At 63.5% G+C, this 21,201-nt stretch overlaps 1 protein-coding gene across 1 annotated transcript; it reads left to right on the top strand.

The window, feature by feature from the left end:
- Window positions 1-12,032: 12,032 nt before the first annotated feature.
- SLC25A1 (solute carrier family 25 member 1) lies at window positions 12,033-14,999 on the top strand. The gene is made up of 9 exons (XM_018044863.1): window positions 12,033-12,296; window positions 12,517-12,624; window positions 12,699-12,798; window positions 12,892-13,030; window positions 13,410-13,494; window positions 13,640-13,744; window positions 13,836-13,951; window positions 14,115-14,188; window positions 14,393-14,999. Exons 1-9 carry the CDS (start codon window positions 12,212-12,214, stop codon window positions 14,505-14,507), a joined length of 927 nt encoding a protein of 308 aa, XP_017900352.1. The 5' UTR covers window positions 12,033-12,211; the 3' UTR covers window positions 14,508-14,999.
- The last annotated feature ends 6,202 nt before the right edge of the window (window positions 15,000-21,201 follow it).

The raw sequence follows: 21,201 nt of genomic DNA, 5'->3' as shown, positions 1-21,201 counted from the left end.
TTATTTTTGGCTCCCTCGGGCTGTAGTTTCGGCTCAGGCTCAGGAGTCGTGGTGGGCTGGGTTAGCTGCGGCATGGGGGGTCTTAGCTCCCCAACCCAGCGTCAAACCCACGTCCCCTGCAGTAAAAGGCAGACGCGCCGCCGCTGGGCCCCAGGCAAGTCCCGTGAGCTGATGTTTGGTGTCGAGCAGCCCTGCCTTCCTGTGCTGAATCCCCCTCGGTCCTGATCGCTGTTTTATGTGTTGCCCCCAGGGACGGGGGGCCTGGTGGGCTGCCGTCTATGGGGTCGCACAGAGTCGGACACGACTGAAGTGACTTAGACGCGGCTCAGCACTAGTCTAGCGGCATCGCCAGCGTGTATTTGTGGTGGTTACTTAGTAGCTTCTCTGCTTGTGATGGCTTCGTCTGACTTTATAATTAGGCTAGTATTGGCATTACAGAATGACATAGGAGGCGGTGCCTCCTATTCTCTGAAACTGTTTGTGAAAGATTTGTTATTTATAGCTGGATACACACCTTCTTGGGTTATCTGGCAGAATCCTGCAGTGCAAGCCTTCTGGGCTTGGGCTTGTCTTTGTGTTGGGTTGGCCAAAAAGTTCCTCTGGTTTTTAAGTAAAAAATGAAAGACGCGTTTTTCATAGTCACCAACAACCTTACTGAACAGTGTTTTCAACATTTTATTCCACTACCTCCTGCCATTTTTCAGGCCCCTTCAGGATTCCGTCCTCCCAAAACTGTTTAATTTGTTGAGCAAAGAACTGTTCCACGTGCCTTTAACAGTCTTTTCACAGGGAACTGAAATTCTTTCCATTAAGAGAATCTTGTAGGGACTTCCTGGCTGTCTCGTGGCTAATACTCCACACTCACAGTGCAGGGGGCCTCGGTTTGATCCCTGGTCAGGGAACTAGACCGCACACGCCCCAACTGAAGATCCCACGTGCTGCACCGAAGACCTGGCCCTGTCAAATCCAGAAAGAAAGAAAGATGTTTTAAAATTTTTTTAAAGAGAGAACTTTGTTAAGACCAGCATAAGTGGAATTCCAAGGGTGCCATGTCTGGTAAGCACGGCGGGTGAGTCAGAGCTTCCTACCAAGCTGTGACAGTTTTTACCTGCTCATCGGGGAAACACGCGGTCCTGGGTTTCCTGATGGAAAATTATGTGTTTTCTGTCGACTGATTCCAGACGCTTTTGTTCGGTGTTCAGTGGCCTGACTGGGAGCAGTGCTTGCTGGAATCGGTCGCTTGGCTTTCCAGAAAGAGCTCGTCAGGGAGGACCCCATTTCCGCCACGTGCACATCACCTTTGTCCCTGGTGGCTCAGTGGTGAAGGACCCACCTGGCCGTGCAGGAGACGCAGGGTCAGTCCCCGGACCAGGAAGACCCCGTGGGGTGAGAAGGCGCCCCCGCTCCAGCACTGTTTGCGAGCCACTCTGACACGCTGGGCCAGGCACACAACCTTCCCCCACGCTGCACAAGTCTTCTGTGTGTCTTTCAGGGATGTCTTTACCTTTCTTGAAATAATAGAGCATAATGTGCTGGGAATGTAGTTTTTTCTTCCATCTCCAGTATTAAAACAGCTACACAGAAATTCGCCAGTTGCGGTGTTTTTGGTTTGTTTTTTTTTTTTTGGTCTGTTTTTTTAAATGCACGCTGCTATGACAGGTATTATGGGACAGTGTAACACAATCGTCTCCAGTGGAATTAAAGACAAGCGCTACTAGACCATCTTACTGGGAAGCCAAATGAACTTTTTGGCCAACCCAATAAAAACCTTTTTTAATTAAAAAAGTAAAAAATTTAAAAAGAGAAAAAATGGAGGTCAGTATATACTTGATTTGGTAAAAGGGTAAATATGCAACCAAGCCCCCAGCAGGGTAGAGGTCACTGCTATTCAGGAAAACATGTTCTTACTTAATGGTGTGTTGGCGCTTTTCTAATTATAGGGTTATAACTATTCAGCTGAACTGATGCTTTTGAACTGCGGTGCTGGAGAAGACTCCTGAGAGTCCCTTGGACTGCAAGGAGATCCAACCAGTCCATTCTGAAGGAGATCAGCCCTGGGATTTCTTTGGAAGGAATGATGCTAAAGCTGAAACTCCAGTACTTTGGCCACCTCATGCGAAGAGTTGACTCATTGGAAAAGACTCTGATGCTGGGAGGGGTTGGGGGCAGGAGGAGAAGGGGACGACAGAGGATGAGATGGCTGGAGGGCGTCACCGACTCGATGGACAGGGAGGCCCGGCGTGCTGCAGTCCATGGGGTTGCAAAGAGTTGGATACAACTGAGCCACCGAACTGAACTGAACTGAACTGAAATTATAGGAAGGGGCTTCCCTGCTGGCTCAGTGGTAGAGAATCCGCCTGCTGAACAGGAGAGACAGGTTCAATCGTGGGTCAGGAAGATCCTCTGGGGAAGGACATGGCAACCCACTCCAGTCTTCTTACCTGGAGAATTCCATGGACAGAGGTACCTGGCAGGCTACAGTCCTTGGAACTGCAGAGTCAGACATGATTTAACAACGGAACAGCAAAAATATGGGACAAGGCGATAAACATTCATTAAAAATTTTCTCCTGAAAATGTCTACATCTCTTGGGGGCCGGTTCTGCCAGTTTTCCCATGGCACAAAGTGCCTCATCCAGATACCTGCCCTGAATTCCATTCAGGCACGCCAGCTACTTGGGTAGGTGACTTGAGTCTTGGGTGATGGCTTGATTCTTGTGTAGCAGAACTGCTGGTGGGCAGCGTTCTCTGCGTGGCAGCCTTCCCTTCAGTCTTGATTTCGCGCATGGTTTGGAAGGTGTTTTGTGACCATTTGGTCCCATGGTGCAATGAATGCTCATTCCCAGGCGGAGGGCGAGGGTTTCCTTGACAGGCCCCTCAAGCTGCTGTCCCTGGACAGGGCCCCATAACCAGCAGTTGCTCGGAGCAGCAGGAGACGCCCGCAGGGACCCGGCTCGGCCACGGGTCCTCAAGCGGAGAATGCCGTCAGGTGCCCCCCAGCGTCTCCCTCGGCCATCTGAGCAGTCTTAAAGGGAGACACTCTGTCGACTTCGTCCCTGAAGCCCACCAAAGACACGTGCACGTACGCGGCCCAGTGGTAGAGAATCCGCCTGCTGAACAGGAGAGACAGGTTCAATCGTGGGTCAGGAAGGGCCATCGCAGCCGCTGCAGGACTGAGACAGGGGCGCTGTCGTCTCCTGAGCGGTTCCGTCTGGCGCCAGGAGAGGAGAGTGGGTCTCTATGGCTGAGCAGGTAATCCTGCTTCAGGGAGTCTGGATGGTGCACCAGCCAGAAGCACAGGGCACAGCTGGGGGCGGGCGCGACTGCCCGGCGGGCACCTGCGCTGGGGGCCGCGGGACAGGGCGGGTTCTGGAGCAGGCCTCGGCCTGAAGGCGCCAGCCCTGGCCTGAGCAGCTTCGCCTGCGTAGCTGTCGCTGTCCGCAGGGAACAGGCCGGGGCGGGGGCCGTGGTCTGCAAGGGAGGGGCCTGGGTCCCTTCGTTCTCACCCCCAGCCCCTGCCCTGTCCTGGCGCAGGCCCGGAGGGTGGCGGTCCCCCTTCTGTCCAGCCAGACCCACTGTCCCCCAGGCTCACCCCCGTCTCCCCCGCGGCCTCCCCGAGCCCCGCGCCGTGTCTCGGATCCTCCGCCTGTGGTTTCTCCCAGGCGTGTCAGGGACGGCCCCCGCCCACACGACATCCTGACGGGTATGGGCTGGCCCCTCGTGCCCTGCCCACCCTTCCTCCCGTCCTCCCGACTGTCTCCTGTCCCCAACGTGACCTTGAACGGCTCGGGCCTTTGCCAAGACCGACTGTCTCGCGATCACTGGGTCCTGTGCGCTGCCTGCCTTGGCAGCCAGAGCGGGTCCAGGAGAGCAGAGCTCGGGGAGGGGGCTGGGCGGGGTGGAGGGCGCCCCTGGAGCCCAGAGCTGGGCGGCACCGGCCGTCTCCAGGGGGCCCGGTGCAGCATCTTGCTGCCCTCGCTGGGCAGTGGGTCAGCGAGCGGCTGAGCCTCCAAGAGACCCCCATGCTCTCAGGCGCAGGGTCACCCGCCCGTCAGCCTGCGGGCCTCGGGCTCACTCCGCCGGGTAGTCTGGGGGCTCACTGCCCTTCCCGCCTCTTCCTCCTCCGTGGCCTCGGCCCAGCCTCGCTGAGCCGTCCCTCCTCAGTGCAAAGGCATCGTCAGAGCTGTTGTTCAGTGGCTCAGTTGTGTCCCACTCTTTGCCGCCCCACGGACTGCGGCACACCAGGCCTCCCTGTCCTTCACCATCTCCCTCAGCCCACTCAAGCTCCCATCCATTGGTGACGCCACCCAGCCATCTCAGCCTCTGTCGGCCCCTTCTCCTCCCGCCTTTAATCTTTCCCAGCATCGGGGTCTTTTCCCATAAGTCAGCTCTTCGCATCAGCTGGCCAAAGTGTTGGAGTTTCTGCTTCAGCATCAGTCCTTCCAGTGAACACCCAGGACTGGTCTCCTTGAGGGTGGACTGGTTGGATCTCCTCGTAGTCCAGGGACTCTCAAGAGTCTCCTCCAGCACCGCCGTCTGAAAGCGTCCACTCCTCAGCGCCCAGGTTTCCCACGGTCCCGCTCTCACATCTGTGCACGACCGGTGGAAAAGCTGCAGCCTGGACTGAGGGAGCTTTGCCAGCAGCATGGCGTCTCTGGATTTTAGCATGCCACCTAAGTTTCTCATGGCTCTCCTTCCAAGAAGCAAGTGCCATTTAGTGTCATGGCTGCAGTCACCATCCACAGTGAGTTTGTCCAAGAAAATAAAATCTGTCACTGCTTCCACTTTTTCCACTTATATTTGCCATGAAGTGATGGGACCGGATGCCATGACCTTAGTCTTTTGAATGCTGAGTTTGAAACCAGCTTCTTCACTCTCCTCTTTCACTCTCATCAAGAGGCTCTTTAGCTCCTCTTCACTTTCTGCCATAAGGGTGCTGTCATCTGCATATCTGAGGTTATTGATATTTCTCCCAGCAATCTTGAGTCCAACTTGTGCTTCCTCCAGCCTGGCATTTTTCGTGATGTGCTCTGCATGTAAGTTAAATAAGCAGGGTGACAATATACAGCTTTATCATACTGCTTTCCCAATTTTGAAACAGTTGTTCCAATGTCCAGTTCTAACTATTGCTTCTTGACCTGTATATAGGTTTCTCAGGAGATAAGTAAGGTGGTCTGATATTCCCATCTCTTAAAGAATTTTCCAGTTTGTTGTGATCCACACAGTCAGAGGTTTTAGCATAGTCAGTGAAGCAGAAAGTAGATGTTTTTCTGGAATTCTCTTGCCTTTTCCATAATCCAACCAATGTTGGCAATTTGATCTGCCTTTTCTAAACCCAGCTTGTACACCTGGAAGTTCACGGTTCATGTAGTATTAAAGCCTGACTTGGAGAATTTTGAGCATTACCTTGCTAGCGTGTGAGATGAGTGCAATTATGCGGTAGTCTGAGCATTCTTGGGCATTGCCTTTCTTTGGGATTGGAATGAAAACTGACCTTTTCCAGTCCTGTGGCCACTGCTGAGTTTTCCAAATTTGCTGGCATATTGAGTGCAGCACTTTCACAGCATCATCTTTCAGGATTTGAAACAGCTCCACTGGAATTCCATCACCTCCACTAGCTTTGTTTGTAGTGATGCTTTCTAAGGCCCCCTTGACTTCACACTCCAGGGTGTCTGGCTCTAGGTGAGCGATCACCCCAGCGTGGTTATCTGGACCAAGTTGTTCGTAGTGATGCTTCCTAAGGCCCCCTTGACTTCTCACTCCAGGGTGTCTGGCTCTGGGTGAGTGATCGCCCCAGCGCAGTCATCTGGTCCAAGTGTCCGCCTGCTGGTGCAGGAGAGGCAGAAGGCTCAGGTTTGATCGCTGGATTGGGAAGATCTGAGGAAATGGCAACTCACTCCACGGACAGAGAAGCCTGGTGGCCTACAGTCCGTGGGGTCGCCAGGGGTGGGACAGGACTGAGCATGTGCACGTGCCCAGTATCCAGTGGGTCAGTCTCAGAGGCTGTCGAGCAGACGCTGGCCCTTCCTCGCCCTAAATCCTGCTATGAGGCTTTAATGTTAGGTGTGGCTTGTAGGCCAGAGAGGCCGCAGAGGCCTGTGCAGCCGTGTTCGGGGCTGTGTATGCGCCTGAACTCGGAACTGCTGCCGAGTAAATCACGGGCCGTGAGCTTACGCTTGAGTGGGCGCATACACCCGGGTTGGATCCTGCCTGCCGGAGCTAAGGTGCCCAGGGTAGTCTGCCCTGCCTCCGGCCAGCCTCCTTGGGTGGGTGTCTGCCTGTGGACACTTGGCAGGAACGGCGCTAGAGGTGGGCCTGGCCGCATGCCACCTCCCTACACACGCCTGCCCTTCCCGGACCCGCAGGGCCCTGCCCCCCTCGTGGCTCTTTCTGTGACTGGCAGCTGTACAGGCATGGTTTTCTGTGCAGGCAGCCGGGATGCTCGCAGGCCTGTCCCCGGAAACTGTGAAATGAAGGTGAAATGTGCAGAGTGTATCGGTGAGCCCCAAGTGAGCAGAGCAGCCTGAGAACCGGGCCTGCAGGCCAGGGCGGGCGACGGGTGCCCCGGTCAGCCCGGGGAGGAGGAGGGACGGCCCCCGCTGAACCGGTCAGCCCTGGGGTGAGCACCGCTGTGGTGGCCCGGCCCAGCCCTGTGCCTGAGACCAGGCGGAACACACACAGCACTCTGCAACCTGGTGCAGGGCGTGGGGACAGAGGCCCTGGCAAGCCTGCCTTTGCGTGGGTTTTAGTAAAAAGTCACGTCTAAAAAAATCCTCCAGTTAAGGTTTCAGGTTTTCAATCAGGTGCCTTATCCTCGGCCGCACTGGGTCTTCCTCGCTGGGCGCAGCCTTCCTCTCGCTGCCGGAGCGGAGAGCACTCTCCAGTCGTGGTGAGCGGGGGTCCTCTCCGGTTGCGGTCCGTGGCCTCACTGTAATGCTTCTCTTCATAGCCCCCGGCTCTACACACGGGCTCAGTAGTGGGGGCACAAGGGCTGAGTTCCCCCACGGCACCAGGGATCAGGTCAGTGTCCCCGGCATCGCAAGGTGGACCCCCAGGGACGTCCCAGGACTTTCATTTAAAACGGTTGCTGCCAGGCAGTGCCCTCTCCCCTCCGATTTCTGCAGGAGGTGAACACACATCCCCTTCGGGAGAACCTACACACCAAAGCCTCGAGGGAGCCTGGTGGAAAACGTTGCAGCAAGCGATGAGCTCGTTGTGGAAACACGACAGAATGTGTAAGGAAGCGAGACCCCGTTCGCAAGGGCCGGACCTGCCCTGGCCGACCGCGGGCTGGGCCAGCGGGCACAGGGCTGAGGACCACAGAGAGGGCTACCCCAGCTTCTAAAAGCATGGAGAGAGTTCTTGATAAAGCACTCAAGATGTGTCTGTATAAAGGCTGTTATCCAAGGAAAGCAAAATGGTTCACAAGAGAGCTCAGACTCTGGTTAGACTTGACCTTGGGCCCCACCAGATGTGGCCACCAGGACTGCGACCGGTTCCTCCTCGGGAGGCGGGAGGCCCGGTCCTCAGCTGGGTCATTGCAAACTGAGGGGCAGGTGTGATGAGACCAGATATAGCTGCTGGCCAGGGAACTCCCGTGTTGGTTAAGTGGCTCCAGGCATTGTCTTCAGAGCAGGGAACTCATGAGCAGGCAGAGGCTTCCCAGGGGGCTCAGTGGAGAGGCATCCGCCCGCCACTGCCAGAGATGAGGCTTTGATCCCTGGGTCGGGAAGATCCCCTGGAGAAGGAAATGGCAACCCACTCCAGTACTCTTGCCTGGAGAGTCCCATGGACAGAGGAGCCTGGCAGGCTGCAGTCCATGGGGTCACACAGGGTCAGACAGGACAGATCACGCGTGCATCCGTGTACACGTGATGCCCATGCGTGAAGCAGTGTCTGGGGTGGTGTCACCTCACTGGCGTCTGTGCTGAGCACGCCGGCGGGTCGTGGAGCCCTCTGCCAGGGATCCTGCATGTGGGAAACGCTTGAGAAGACGTGCAGCGACCTTGCATCAGTGAATGTCTGAAGCCTTGTGTCCTAAAACGTGGAAACCAAGCATCCAGTCAACAGCAAGACTTTAGTTAAAACAGTGTAGGTGCCCGGAGGCCACCTGCTCCGCCGTCCAGAATGAACCCAGGAAGGACAGGCGTCAGTGCGGCCCCACCTGTGTGTGTGTGCACATGCGTGCCCGCAAGGGTCCCCGGGGGGCTGGTGACACCTCGCACAGAAAACACGAGCAGAGACCAAGCCTTTTCCATGTGTTTCCTGCTTCTGGGGCAGGGGGTGGGGAGGCTGAGCTGGTAGGGGGCCCTCCGGGTCACCCCAAGATGGCCATCCTAGTGGCCCCTGAGGCCCTTTGGAGCAGAAGCCTCCTCCTGCTCAGGGACAAGGGGCTCCAGGCTCTTGCACTTCCCACGTGCAGAGAAGTGCTAGCCAAACTCTCTGCCTTGGTTATCTGGTTCTGACTCACAGTGACCTTTGACGTTCCGACCCCCTGCCTTTTGTTACAGACCCTAACCTGCCCTCGCCTGCTCACAGCAGCTCTCTCAGGGTTTCTTGGAACGCCGTCTCGGGACTTGAGGTCCTAAACATTTCCGCAGAATAAAACATAGTTCTAAAGAACATGAGACAAGGACACGGGGCTCTTTCTTGGCTCCCTGCTGGTGCCTCTGCGGGCAGCCGGGCCGGAGCACGAGCACGCTTAGGTCGTCGTCAGCGCAGACCCTGAGCCCGGCCCCGCCTGCCGACCGGGCCTGAGGCTCAGGGCGCTCCTTAGCCCTGTCTCCACTGCCTGCCCCGCCGGGGGGTCGGGGGGGCTCTGTCCCCCAACCTTGTGTGGCCCTGACGTTGGCTTGTCCGGGAGCTGCGTGGGACAGCGCCAGAGCTGGTGGTCCCTGTGTGGGGCCCAGCCGGCTGGGATGCTCCGAGGCCCGGCCCTCCGCCTCTGGCAGTGCCCTGGGGACGTCTCCACATAGGCATCCAGGGTGCCCCTCTGGCTGGAGCCCATGTTGCTGGCACCTCGGGGCTGAAGGCACGGGGGTCGTGTGGTGCGCGTGTAGCTGAGCCAGCCTGGGCTTTCGAGGTGCCCTGCCTTCTCTCGGCTCCTTGGACCTTCAGGAGCCCAGTCGGTGCCCAGGGGGCCACCCTGGGGACCACCTTTGGGCGATGTGCTGAGACCACTGGGTCAGCACTGACGGAGACACAGCCACCCCCGCGGGGCCCTGGGGACGGGGGCCGCGCCCGAGTCCAGGAGGGGCCCGGGACCTTTAGGGTGGGGCCTTCCCACCGGTGCTGTGCGTGGACTCAGCCTTGGACAGCTGGCCAGGAGACGCCGCGGTGCGCGTGCCTGGCGCGATGGGCCTCCATGGGGCTGTGGTCACAGGAGCGGCCTGGTCCGGGCAGCCTGGGGAGGGGACTGTTGGGAAGCGTTCCCCATGGACTCCAAGCCCCAGCCTCCCCCCCAGCAGTGGGGGCACGAGTCTGGAGGGGCCTTAATGAGCTGCAGGGCTTGGGGCCTGTGCAGGTGGATACCACTGAGGCCTGGTGGCAGGTGCTTTCCTGCCATGCAGAAGTCCTAGAAACAGACGGTAAAGCAGACAGGAAGGGTGTTTGAGCCGCCCTGAGGCTTTTAAGTGAAACACTGTCCGTTTGGCAAACGTTCCAGCCCCTACTGCGTGTCAGGCATTATTCCAGACAGTGGTTGTCAGTGGGCAAAACAGAAAACCTTCTTGGGTCGGATCCGCGTTCGGCGATGTTGGCTGACAGGGGGCAGTGTTTGGAGGGGGTGACGTGTGCCGGGTGGGGGCCGGAGTGCTTCACAGGGAGGGACTGTCAAGGCAACTCCGGGAGAAATCCAGGGTCTGAGACGGGGGGACGTTCGAGGGAGGGGCTCGCCCCGTGTTCCGAGAGGGGTCTCTGCAGCGGGATGCGGAGGTCAGGAGGGCCGGAGGTCAGGGCCTGGTGCTGGTTGCGGCGGGCAGGGCTGGCCATCCCCGCGTGCACGTGGATGGGCGGTGGGGTGACCGGAGCCCAGGTGAACTGTTTGCTCTGGGGCCTGAACGTCAGGAACAGGGTTATCACCGGCGACTGCGGAGACCAAAGGGGAAGCGGCCGGAAAGCAGGGCAGGAGCTGCTCTGGGATGAGCTGAAGGGCGGCCAGGCCGACTGGACAGTGCTGAGGGGCCCCTCCTTTGCCAACAGCGACCCAGGCCCTGGGCCCCCCATCTGCTGAGGGCGCACCCTCTGGGAACCCCGGGGGCCGTGGGCACAGCTCCCGTGGAGCAAGGGTGGGGCTGGCTCTGCTCTGGCCGGCCGGCCGGCTCCCTCCCAGACCTGGGCACACGCCGGACATGAGTCTTCTCACCCAGTGCATGTGTGGGGTCCCAGGCACAGTTGCTGTTGCCCTGAGAACACGGTGCGTGTCCACCCCCAGCCCAGGTGGCTGGTCTCAGGAGGGGTGGGCGGCCTGGGCTGGCTGAAGCCAGGCAGTGCTGCACTCGTGACCCCTGGTCAAAGGCCACCGCTCCGGTGCCCTGGTGGCCTAGTGCCCGCTTGAAGGCCCAAGACTGCAGCGGAGGCTGGGGTTCATCAGGCCACCACCCCATCTCTGCCTGGTTACGGACGTCATGGTGGGTAGCCCGGATGCCCATCCTCTGCTCTCCCTCTCGCGCGGGCTGTGCGCTCCTGCGTGCCCCTGGCACGCACACAGCCTGTCGTATGGGCACTCAGCACTCCCCGCTCTTCACAGATGGACAGATTGGGCACCCCAGAAAGCCTGAGGCCCCACCCCACTCCTGCGTGGTAGGTGGCAGCTGGTAGCCCCAGTCCCCTGTCCCCGGGGGGGAGGGGAGGGGAGGAGAGTGGGGAATCCTTTGGCTCCGTCCTCCCCTAGCTGGGCTCCAGGCGGGGCAGGCCTGCGGGAGTGGAAGGGTCAGTGCTCCAGGGTCGCTGCCCCTTGTGCCCGGCAGCTGCCCAGCTGCAAGTGCCGATGTTCCGGCCCCGGCTGGCCCACTCACGCAGTGAGGCTCCGCTGGCCTGGCTCTGGGCAGCGGCGTGGACAGCGTGCCCTCGAGCAGACAGGGTGGTTGTAGGAGGCTGCAGCAGGGACACCTGCCAGCTGTGTGGGCAGGCAGCCCGCGAGCCTCAGCCCTCCCACCGCATCTCCTCTCTGCGCAGCAGGAAGGGTCAAGCCTGTTTCTTACTATTTTGATTGGGCATGCCTGGACCCAGCAGGCTCGGCTAAGTATGTGCCTGGGTGGGGCCCCACAACGAGGCCCATGTCCCTGCGGCTTCTGTGTGCTCAGGGCTGGCCTGACACCCTGCTCCTTGGGCCCCTGGCTGCTCAGGGGCAGCAGGAGCTCTGCTCACCACCCGGGCCTCTCCCTCGCCGGCCGCCGCTCCGCTGACCGCAGGCCCGCTGCAGGCCCTGGCTGCCTGCTCCCCCGCTGGCTCCCGAGCTCAGCTCTGCCCTCTACGGGTCCCTAACCTCCCCAAGGCGCGCCTCACCAGGAAGCACAGACAACTCGGGGGTGGGGTGGCGGGCGGGGAACGCCCGGGCGTAGTTTATTTTGCCGGAGTCCAGTTAGTGGTGGCCCCGCCGGAGCCCGGGGCGGCCACGGACTGCTCGAAGCAACCGCAAGAGGTGGACTCCCACCCCCGGGCCCTCTGGCTGGAGTCCGCCCTCCTGGGGAGTGGAGCGCGAGGACTCCCGGGCGCAGGGGCAGGGAGCCCTGCCCACTCCACGCCGGGGGAGCTGCCCCTCCGGGTCACGTTGTGGACCCGGTGGGCAGTGCGTGAGCCCCGTACGTTAAGTGCAAGTCGGCGTGTCCCCGCTCCCCGGAGCCCCGAGTCCTGGGGGGGCGCGGCTACCGCGCTGCGCGTCGGGTGAGGGGAGGCCCCGCCCCCCGGGCGAGAGGGGGGCAGATCCTGGGGCGGGGGCGGGGCCGCCCGGCCGGGGGCGGGTCCTCGGGGCGGGGCCGGGCAGGGCCGCGCGGCCATTGGCTCGGCCGCAGGACCGCCCGGCCGCACGTTCCCGCGAGCTCGGGGCGGGCCGGGGGCGGGGCCGGGCTCGGACCACGCGGGGCGGAGCCCTGGGCCGAAGCGGCGGCTCCGCCCCGGCCCATAACCGGTGCCGCCGCCGCCGCCGCGACCGAGCGCTAGAGCTCGGACCCGAGGCCGCCGCCGCCGCCGGGCCCCCGCCCCGCCCGCCCGCCATGGCCGCACCCCGCGCTCTGGCGGCCGCCGCGCCCGCGCCCGGGAAGGCCGCACTCACTCACCCGGGGAAGGCGATCCTGGCAGGTGGGGCGCGCGCACCGCGCACTCGGACCCCGACCCCGCTGCGCTTCCGGGCGGGCCCGGGATACCGGCTCCGCCGCGCTTCCGGGCAGGCGCGGCCCTCCGGACGCCCCACCGGGACCGCGGGGGCGGGGGAGGCGCGGGCCCGGTCCCCGGGCGGCGGGCAGAGTCCGGGCGGGGGAGGGGCTCTCAGCGCCGTCTGGGTCACGGTCTTTCCCCGCAGGCGGCCTGGCGGGCGGCATCGAAATCTGCATCACCTTCCCCACTGAGTACGTGAAGACGCAGCTGCAGCTGGACGAGCGCTCGCACCCGCCGCGCTACCGGGGCATCGGTGAGGGGGGGCGGCCGGCGGGGGCGGGCGGGCCGGCCGGGGCCGGCGGGGCCGCTGACCGCCCCCTCCCCCAGGGGACTGCGTCCGGCAGACAGTCCGCAGCCATGGCGTCCTGGGCCTGTACCGCGGCCTCAGCTCCCTGCTCTACGGCTCCATCCCCAAGGCGGCCGTCAGGTGAGGCGGCTCGGGCCCCGGGGGGTCGCGGGAGGGAGGGAGCGAGCCCCGGCCCCGCGGCGGCCCGTCTCACGCCTCAGCCTCCCGCCCCAGGTTCGGGACGTTCGAATTTCTCAGCAACCACATGCGGGACGCCCAGGGACGGCTGGACAGCACGCGCGGGCTGCTGTGCGGCCTGGGCGCCGGAGTGGCCGAGGCCGTGGTGGTCGTGTGCCCCATGGAGACCATCAAGGTAGGCAGGTCCCCGTAGGAGACAAGGCTCGAGACAGCACTGGCGCGGCGGGGTGGTGGCACTGTGCCCCGCGGAGACTGTCGAGGTGGGCAGGGGTCTTGCCCCGCGGAGACCGTCGAGGTGGGCAGGAGTCTCCCGGGGAGCCCGGCGCAGAAAGCCCGCCGGAAGAGCCTCCTGGGGGCTGGACTCTCTCCTGGAGGCAGTGGGAGGATAACACTGCCTTAAAAAAACATAGCACAAAACAAGGTAACGCGTGTCTGCTGCCTGAGTCGTTTGAAAAACTAGTAAACATAAGGGCAGAGGCTCCTCTGTAAGGCGGCCAGGTGCGCCCGCACCCTGACCCCTGGGAGCCAGCAGCGCCTTGCCGCCTCTTCCTCAGGTGAAATTCATCCATGACCAGACGTCTGCCAGCCCTAAATACCGAGGATTCTTCCACGGGGTCAGGGAAATCGTGCGGGAACAAGGTGAGCCGCTCGGCCTTGCCCTCTGGTGGGGGAGGTCAGGGACGTGGGCCAGGCTGCCCAGGGCCACCACCGGCGCCTCCTGCCTTGGCGCTCCTGCGTCCGTCCCGGAGGCCGTCGGTGTGACGGCCGTGCCTGCTTGCCCCAGGGCTGAAGGGGACGTACCAAGGCCTCACGGCCACCGTGCTGAAGCAGGGATCCAACCAGGCCATCCGCTTCTTCGTCATGACCTCCCTGCGCAACTGGTACCGAGGTGTGTTTGCGCCCCAAGACCCCCCCTCCAGGGCTGGAGCCCTGCCCTCGCCCGCTATCCCCGTCTGACCCCAGCCTTCACCCCCATCCAGGGGACAACCCCAGCAAACCCATGAACCCGCTGATCACTGGTGTGTTCGGAGCCATCGCGGGCGCAGCCAGTGTCTTCGGGAACACTCCGCTGGACGTGATCAAGACCCGGATGCAGGTGGGGGCGGGGCCCTGGAGGGGAGGGGCGGGGCCCTGGAGGGGAGGGCGGGGCCCTGGAGGGGAGGGGCGGGGCCCTGGAGGGGAGGGGCGGGGCCTGGAGGGGAGGGGCGGGGCCTGGGCGGGACCGGTTACCGAGGCTCCTGGCTGTTGGTGTCCTGCAGGGGCTGGAAGCACACAAGTACCGGAACACGTGGGACTGCGGCCTGCAGATCCTGAGGAACGAGGGGCTCAAGGCGTGAGTGGGCGAGGGGCGGCGCTGCCTTCTGCACCCCAGGCCCTCCCCACCTTCCACCCACGCCACCCGAACCCCGGTGCCCCGCTGTGGCCATCCCCAAAAGGGTCCGCTCTTGCTTTCTCAGTCTCTGACGCCTCCCCCACCCCCGCCCCGTCCCGTCCAGAGCCGCGCCTTCACCTGTCCTCCCACCGTCCCCCTCCCCAGGTTCTACAAGGGGACTGTCCCGCGCCTCGGCCGGGTCTGCCTGGACGTGGCCATCGTGTTCATCATCTACGACGAGGTGGTGAAGCTTCTCAACAAAGTGTGGAAGACAGACTGAGCCCTGGGGTCCTCGCGGGCCGCCCCCAGCGCCCCTTCTTACAATTCCAGTGCAGTCGTGCCAAAAGGCCCCTTCCCTGTCCCGCGCACTCCGTGGCCTCGGTGTCCTCGGTGGTCTGTGTGCGGCCACCACGGTGTCTGTGTGTCCAGCTGAGACTGGGTGTGCCTCTGGCCTGTGGATCCGTGCCCACTCGTCCCCGTGCTTGTGTGCCCATGTTCCGTGTTCTGTGTCCTGTGACCCGGGGTGCCCGTGTGGCCGGGGGTCACGTCCCAGCCCGGTGCCTTCCACCCTGGGCAGCAGGGGCAGTGCCCCGGCCCACCACAGCTGCCTCCGGGCCTCAGCCTGGCCTCACTGCATTCCAGGGGCTGCGTGGCCCCCGCTTTTCCCGCCACTGGCCTTAGTGGCCCTCGGGCCCTCCCTCCGCCCAGGACAGGGTGGCACTTCCCACTCTCAGGACCGCCCTTCCAAGGCAATAAACCGGGCCCTGTCGCAGCCTCCTGTCCCTGTTGTGAGCCCACGTGTGGGTGGGCAGTGGTGCCCACGCCTCACAAAGGACACTGCCAGGGGGCCAGACAGGCTGGTGGGCAGGCAAACTGTGGCATGGCGCCAACCCCCGGGATGCCTGGCGCCAGGCCTTGCCTGTGACCAGGAGGCAAGATCCTGCAGGAGAGCCAGAGGGCATGTCCTTGGGGGTCATCTGGCGGGCAGCAGGTGGTCGGGCCTGGAGAAGGGGCTCTCGTCCACCCTGCAGCCTGGGGCCCGGCCCACTTCACCCCCTCATGGTTTCCTGGTGGCCTCCTCACAGGGAACTGCTTTGGGGCGACCATCTTCTGGGGCCCTGAGACTGAGCAGGAGGCCCTTAATGCTTCCCCAAGGCTGGGAGGTGGTGGGCACTTGGGGCTCTAACCCACAGCACTGAACTTCCGAGTAAGGTGTCCCCCGTCCCAGAGCCCACCTCCCCCCAGGGCCCAGGCACAGCTGGGAGCCCAGCCCAGCACAGGGGCCAGAGAGCCTTGAACCGGAGGGTCCCCCTGGCGCAGATCTGGCTGGAAACTACCTGCGAGCCAAGTGGAGGAGGTGCCCAGGCTGTGTGGGGGCAGAGGGACCTTCTGGTCCAAGTGACCCCGCAGCAAAAGCGACACAAAGGACTTGGCTCAACTAGAAGCCAAGCCCCACTCGTGGAGCTGCTCCCTTCAGGGGAGAGCCCCCACAGCACCTGGATCCCTGGAGTCGGGTAGATGACGGGTGCAGGGACCAAACTGTGCCCTCACCTCACAGGAGGGCCTGGCAACAAAGCTTGGCTGCTCACAGGCTGAGGCAAGCCGCTTAAACTCCACTTCCGACCTGTGAAATGGCCCAGCCCTGTGGGCTACCAAGAGCGCTGTAGTGTCGGCAGGGTGCTCACAACACACTCTGCAGAGGGAGCCCGCGGGGAGATTCAGCAGGGCCCCGGGCTCCCAGCGAGTTCCTGCATGTGGTGGAGCCCCAGCGCTGGGCCCAAGGGGACGCTGCCACAGATACCTCAGGAGTGGCGTCTGCTCAGAGGGCCTACCAGCACCCCCAGCCCTGTCCCCACCTCCTTTCATAAGGAAGAAGGGGCCGGGCTGCACTCAGCCAGAAGGAAAGTGTTGGGACATGTGCCCAGGAGGGGCAGGGCCCCCTCGCCTGAGCCAGAGCACAAGGTGGACAGCAGGGGGCCCAGCTGGAAAAGGTGGTGGGCCTGGGCCTGCGTCCCCTGGGGCTGTGAGTGTGGAGAAGCCACCTGCCCCCCACCCACACCACCTGTTGACGGAAGGTGGGATTAGTCAAAGCCTCCGTTCTGCAGCTGAGACCTGAGGGAAGCGGGGCTGGGGCACTGTCTGAGACAATGTCAGCAAAGCCGGAGGGGAGTGAGCCAGTGCACAGTGGCTAGAGGGGCAGGCAGGTGTCTGCAGAGAGCCCAGGGCGCTTCATCAAGGTCTGGAAAGCTGCAGGGAGGAAACCAATGGCAGGGGACGGCACCCTTGCAGCCCTGGGCCAAGGGGCAGAATGATGTGGGCAGAACTTTGAGCAGCTGAGAGGTGAAAACTCCACTTCCAGGGTGGTTCTCCCCGCCCCGCCCTGGCCAACCTGGGCACACAGGCCAGGGTCGGGGAGAATGCTGGGGCAGCTGTGCCTGCATTATCAGAGTTGTCAGCTGAGTGCAGACTCTGGGTCAGGGTATCCGGCCCACAGCCAGAAACCTCTGAGCCCAGCTGGAAGCCACTCAGCATTAAGCAACCTTCACCACCTGGCATCGTCTTGAGCCTGGGGTCATCAGGAAGTGTGCCCAGGACAATGGCCTCAGAGACAGGCCAAGGGAGCAAAGGGTGAGATGGTGGCCATCCCGGGGGCAGGTCTTGGCCAACTCCCAGCCCCATCTCACAACTGTGTGGCTGAGGAGGGGTGTCCTACCCACCCTCTAGGCAGGGCCCCCTGCCCGACTTCTTTGAACCCTCCCCTCCGCCACTACCCGACAGGCATCCCCTGGGTTTCTCCATGTCCTTGTGTAGGTGATGAACGGCAGTCAGAGCTTAGTACACACACACAATCACTCCTGACAACGGGTCCTCTCCCCTTCTGGCCAACAAAGAATTCCGCGTTTCGGGTTGTCCTCAGCCTTCACAGCAAACAGTCAGAGTTGAGGATGCCAGACTACTTTCCTCATTGACATTCTACTTCCTACGTGTTCTCAGATTCTCTGCACAGAATCCGGGGGCCTGAGGACCTGCCTCCTCAAGATCTGGGAACAGGGCCAGAGAGAGAGAGAGAAAGGCGGCCACAGCAGAGAAGGGACCGAAAAGGACCGCGGGAGGACCAGAGACAACAGCTAGGGCCGCGGACAGACGTGGCCTAGGCCGACCGAGCGGGTGACCCAGGGAAAACACGGCGGGCCCGGGCCGTGGCCTGGTAGCTCGCCTCCTCGCACGCCCACCTGGGACTACCCGAGCACCACCTCGTCTGCGTGGACTGGGCCAGGCCCCGATCCCACCCCGCCCATCGTCGCCCGGGCCGGCCACACCCATCTACTCCCCCACTGGCCGGGCCTGAGGGCCCCCTCGGCCAGAGAGGCTGCCTCCCAGGTGGCCTCCAGGCAAGGGCCATCCCAGCCCCTGTGCTCAGACGCCTGCGGCGGCCTGCCGCCCAGCCCCGGCTGAAAACCGGCCTCGGGCTCAAGCTCTCGGACCCGCCGCCCGTCGGCCCGCGGCCGCTCTCCAGGCCAGGAGGCCCCCTCCGGCCGGTCGACCTTGAGCCGACGGCCCGCGGACGCCCCCCTCACAGCTGTGTGACCCGGGGCGGGGGGAACTGCGCCCGCGGGGCCGTCGGCTCAAGGTCGAGCCGGAAGCCCGCAGACACGAAAAAGGCCCTCCAGGCCCGCTCGCGAGGGAGGAGCCCCACCCCCGGGCGCAGTCACCGGCGACGCCGGAGCGACGCGCCGGCCGCCGGCGCCCGCGGGGCGGGGCCCAGGCTGGTGGGGGCGGGGCCGCCGGCGCCCGGAAGTCGGGCGGCGCGCGCTGATGGCGTCATGGCGCGCCGGGCGGCGGGGACCCACGCATGCGCTTGGGCCTCCGCTCGTGCGGTACATGTCTGGCCGCCCCCGACACTTGGGGCTAGTCCGGCGCTACCGCGATCGCCCACCCTCCCCGATGACCCACTGCTCCCGCTGGACGCCGCCGCGGGCGCCCCTGACACGCTGGCCCGGGGCTCGCGCCCGTGTCTCCCTCCCGCGCAACCTTTGGCTCCCGAGTCCCTAGTGCCAGCCAAGGGACAAAGGACAGGGTCACGGGGTGGGGCCGCGAGGACCGCCAGCCTCCCCGCTGCTGGCCAGCTGCAGTCCAGGCACCTGCTCCCACCCGCGGGCTCGAGTGGGGCGCGGGGGTCATGCCCCATCCCATCGCCATGGAGGAGGAGGCTGGGGCAGCCTCGTGGTGCAGGCGCACCCCGCCGAGTCCCCCACCCCCAGAGCCCGTCGTTAGTGCGGCCGGGGGCGCGCCCCTCCAGCAAACAGCTGTAGCACAGCCGCACCATTCCTCTTTTCGGCCCCGCTCCTCAGACGGGAAAACCCAGGCAGAGACAGCCTGCCTGCGACCTGTGAGAGCCAAGTCTGCACAGCCCCCACCCCCGGCCCCTCAGGGAGGGAGCTGGCGAGACCACGTCCGCCGGGGCTGGGGTCCGTATCCTGGGGTGGGACCGCGGGAGGGACGGAGGGTCTGCAGACAGGGGCTCCTTCCTGGCCTCGGGCAGCCTCCCTTTGGTCTGCAGTACCGGCACCCTGGCCTTGCGGGGTGGGGAGGGTGTGCCTTGCTGCAGAACCACACTTGAGGGCCAGCCGGGAGTGCAGAGGAGGAGCTGGCCGGAAAGGCGGGGGCCTCGCGAATGGGCAGGGGCCAGTGCGCCCTGGTCCCCAGCACAGGCTGCGGCCAAGAGCCGGGCCCCACTCCAGCCTTCTGGGCCAAGTGCACGCTGAGCCCGTTGGTCTGAGGGACCGAGGGGTTCATCCCGCCCTCTGGGACTCGGGGCCAGGCTTGGCCCGGTGACCGCTGGGGAACTCGAGACCGGCCCCCGTGCTGGACTGCAGAGGTCCCGCGGCCACGCCACCGAGGGGTCCACCACGCGAGCGGCCCGCTGACAATTGAGCGGCCAAAGCAGATTAACCCGGGTGCTAATCCCCGCTAATGGCTTCAGAATCCCCGGCGCCCGGCGGCTAAGCCGGCCTTTCTCCGCGGCGCGGCCGGCCCTCCCCAGCGGCCCCAGCCTGCGGCCGCGCGATGCTATCTCGGCCCCGCGGCACTAATCCCCGCGCTCGCTTTCTCCCCGGGCCCGCTCGAGATCGGCCGATCCGCGCTTGATTATGGCCGCTATCGAGGGCTCCTTTGTGCCGTCGGCCCTAAATCCCCTAATTCCGCGATAAAGGAGGCATTAGCGGGCGTTCTCTGCAGAGAAAGGCAGCGGCATGAAAGAAAGCAATCAGGGAGTTCTGATGGCCTGGCCGCCCGGCCGGGAGGGGGCGAGGTGCGCGCCGCGGGGAGACGGAGAGGCGGCGCCCCACCCCCGTCCCGGCCGCCTACGCCGCCGGCGAGCTGCGCCCGGGACCCTCCCCCGCCTCCACCCTCCCTGGCGGCAGAAGAGCCGTGCTCGCCGTCTCCCCTTAGCCGCACGTCGGCACGTGCTGGGACCTGACTCCCAAACTCGCCCTGGGCCATGCTGGGCCCGCCTAGGCGCCCCAGCCTCTGACTGTCCGAAGCCAGCGGTTTCTCGGGACTGAGGTCCCGGCCCTCGCCCCGGGTGCGCCTCCCGCCTCCCTCCTCCCGCCCCGCTCCTCCCCCCTCCTGCCTTCCTCCCTGGCGGCCCCGCCCCCACCATCCACCCCCTCTTTGGCACCGACCAGTTTTGACCAGTCTTGGAAGCAACTTGGTCAGCTCCTCAGTCCGGGAGACAGAAGTGAGGGCGGCCAAGAGCCGCTGGGACCGTGGAGGGGTTGTACAGGGGCAGGTGGGCTGAGCAGGGAAGGCCGCTGGACCCGGCCGAGAGAGCTGGGCCGCTGGCGGAGCTGGTCTGCCTCCTGGGCAACGGGAGGGAGGGGGCAGCGGGATAGAGCTGTCGGGGTCTAGGGGCCGGAGGAGCACCGCGAAGAGGCGGCTGATCCTCTTATCCTGAGCAGGGGAGCGCCGTGATTGGATCTGTGTGCAGAGAGAAGGGGTCAGGCCAGGAGAGTGGCCAGGAGTGCGCCGGAAGGCCGGTGTGGGGCCCGGGTGGCCGGGCATCGGCACCAGCGCTGAGGGCGTTGTTAGTTGTTAGGACCGGCGAGGTGCGGGCGTGGGCGGGGCAGCGTCCCACACGGAGCCTGGTGCTCAGGCAGCTCTGAGGGCAGGGGGTGTCAGGGAAGTGTGTGGGTGGCTGGTGGAATGGTGGGCCATTTACCAAGGGGGATAATGGGTGCGTGTGAACCAGCGGGTGATATCCTGGAGGCGGCTGGGACTCTGTCCGGACCGCTTGAGTGCCCAGCGCGCCCATCCTGCGCCTCTGGTTAGCACCCAGTGGTGGCCCAGCTGCGTCCACCTGGGAGCGTTGCCCTGGGTGATGGGGCCACGCGCATCATGGGGACTCAAAGCTGGAGCCTGCATCCTGAAGCCGCCCGTGTCCCTCCCGGTGCCTCCCGGGCGGGGCTTCCTGGAACACTGGCCTCTGACCCACGTGCCTTCCTGCCGAGCCTCCCTGCCCCTCCCCGGGCTCTGCCCTGCTGCCAGGCTGGCCCCCACGCCCCCCCCACCCCACCCCACCCCCCGTTGGTGAGCTTCCCAGCAGGCAGTGCTCCCAGTGTGCAAACCTCGATAGTCAGTCACCCCGAGCTTCTGTGTCCCCCCCCCCACCGCCAAAAGAGATGTTGAGGCCTTCAGCCTTGGCATTGACCCCTTCTGGTTTCTACTGTTCATATCCAGTGTTCCTAGGTTTTCTTTAAAATATATTGTTCAGAGTTTATCATTGCTGTCCATGGGAGGATTAGTCCAAAGCAAGTGACTACCGTTACGGGAAGTGTTCACTGGGGTCACTCATTTTAAATCTTTTGAGGCTTTGCTAAATTGTTAAATTGGTAAATAGTTTTGTTTTTTTTTTTTTTCCCGGCCAATGATGAAGCCCGAATCCGTTCCCTCTACGATCAGGAACGAAGCATGCC

The sequence above is a fragment of the Capra hircus genome, unplaced genomic scaffold, assembly GCF_001704415.2.
Source record: "Capra hircus breed San Clemente unplaced genomic scaffold, ASM170441v1, whole genome shotgun sequence".
NCBI lineage: Eukaryota > Metazoa > Chordata > Mammalia > Artiodactyla > Bovidae > Capra > Capra hircus.
Note: the sequence above shows the minus strand (reverse complement) of the source record. Positions and strands in the feature narration are given on the sequence as shown.

Bases quoted from the DNA above. Each gene is read 5' to 3' on its own strand.
- SLC25A1 (XM_018044863.1), top strand. From the start codon at position 12,212: ATGGCCGCACCCCGCGCTCTGGCGGCCGCCGCGCCCGCGCCCGGGAAG. The intron at 13,495-13,639 runs GTGAGCCGCTCG...TGCTTGCCCCAG, and splicing joins GGAAATCGTGCGGGAACAAG to GGCTGAAGGGGACGTACCAA. The intron at 13,952-14,114 runs GTGGGGGCGGGG...GGTGTCCTGCAG, and splicing joins TGATCAAGACCCGGATGCAG to GGGCTGGAAGCACACAAGTA.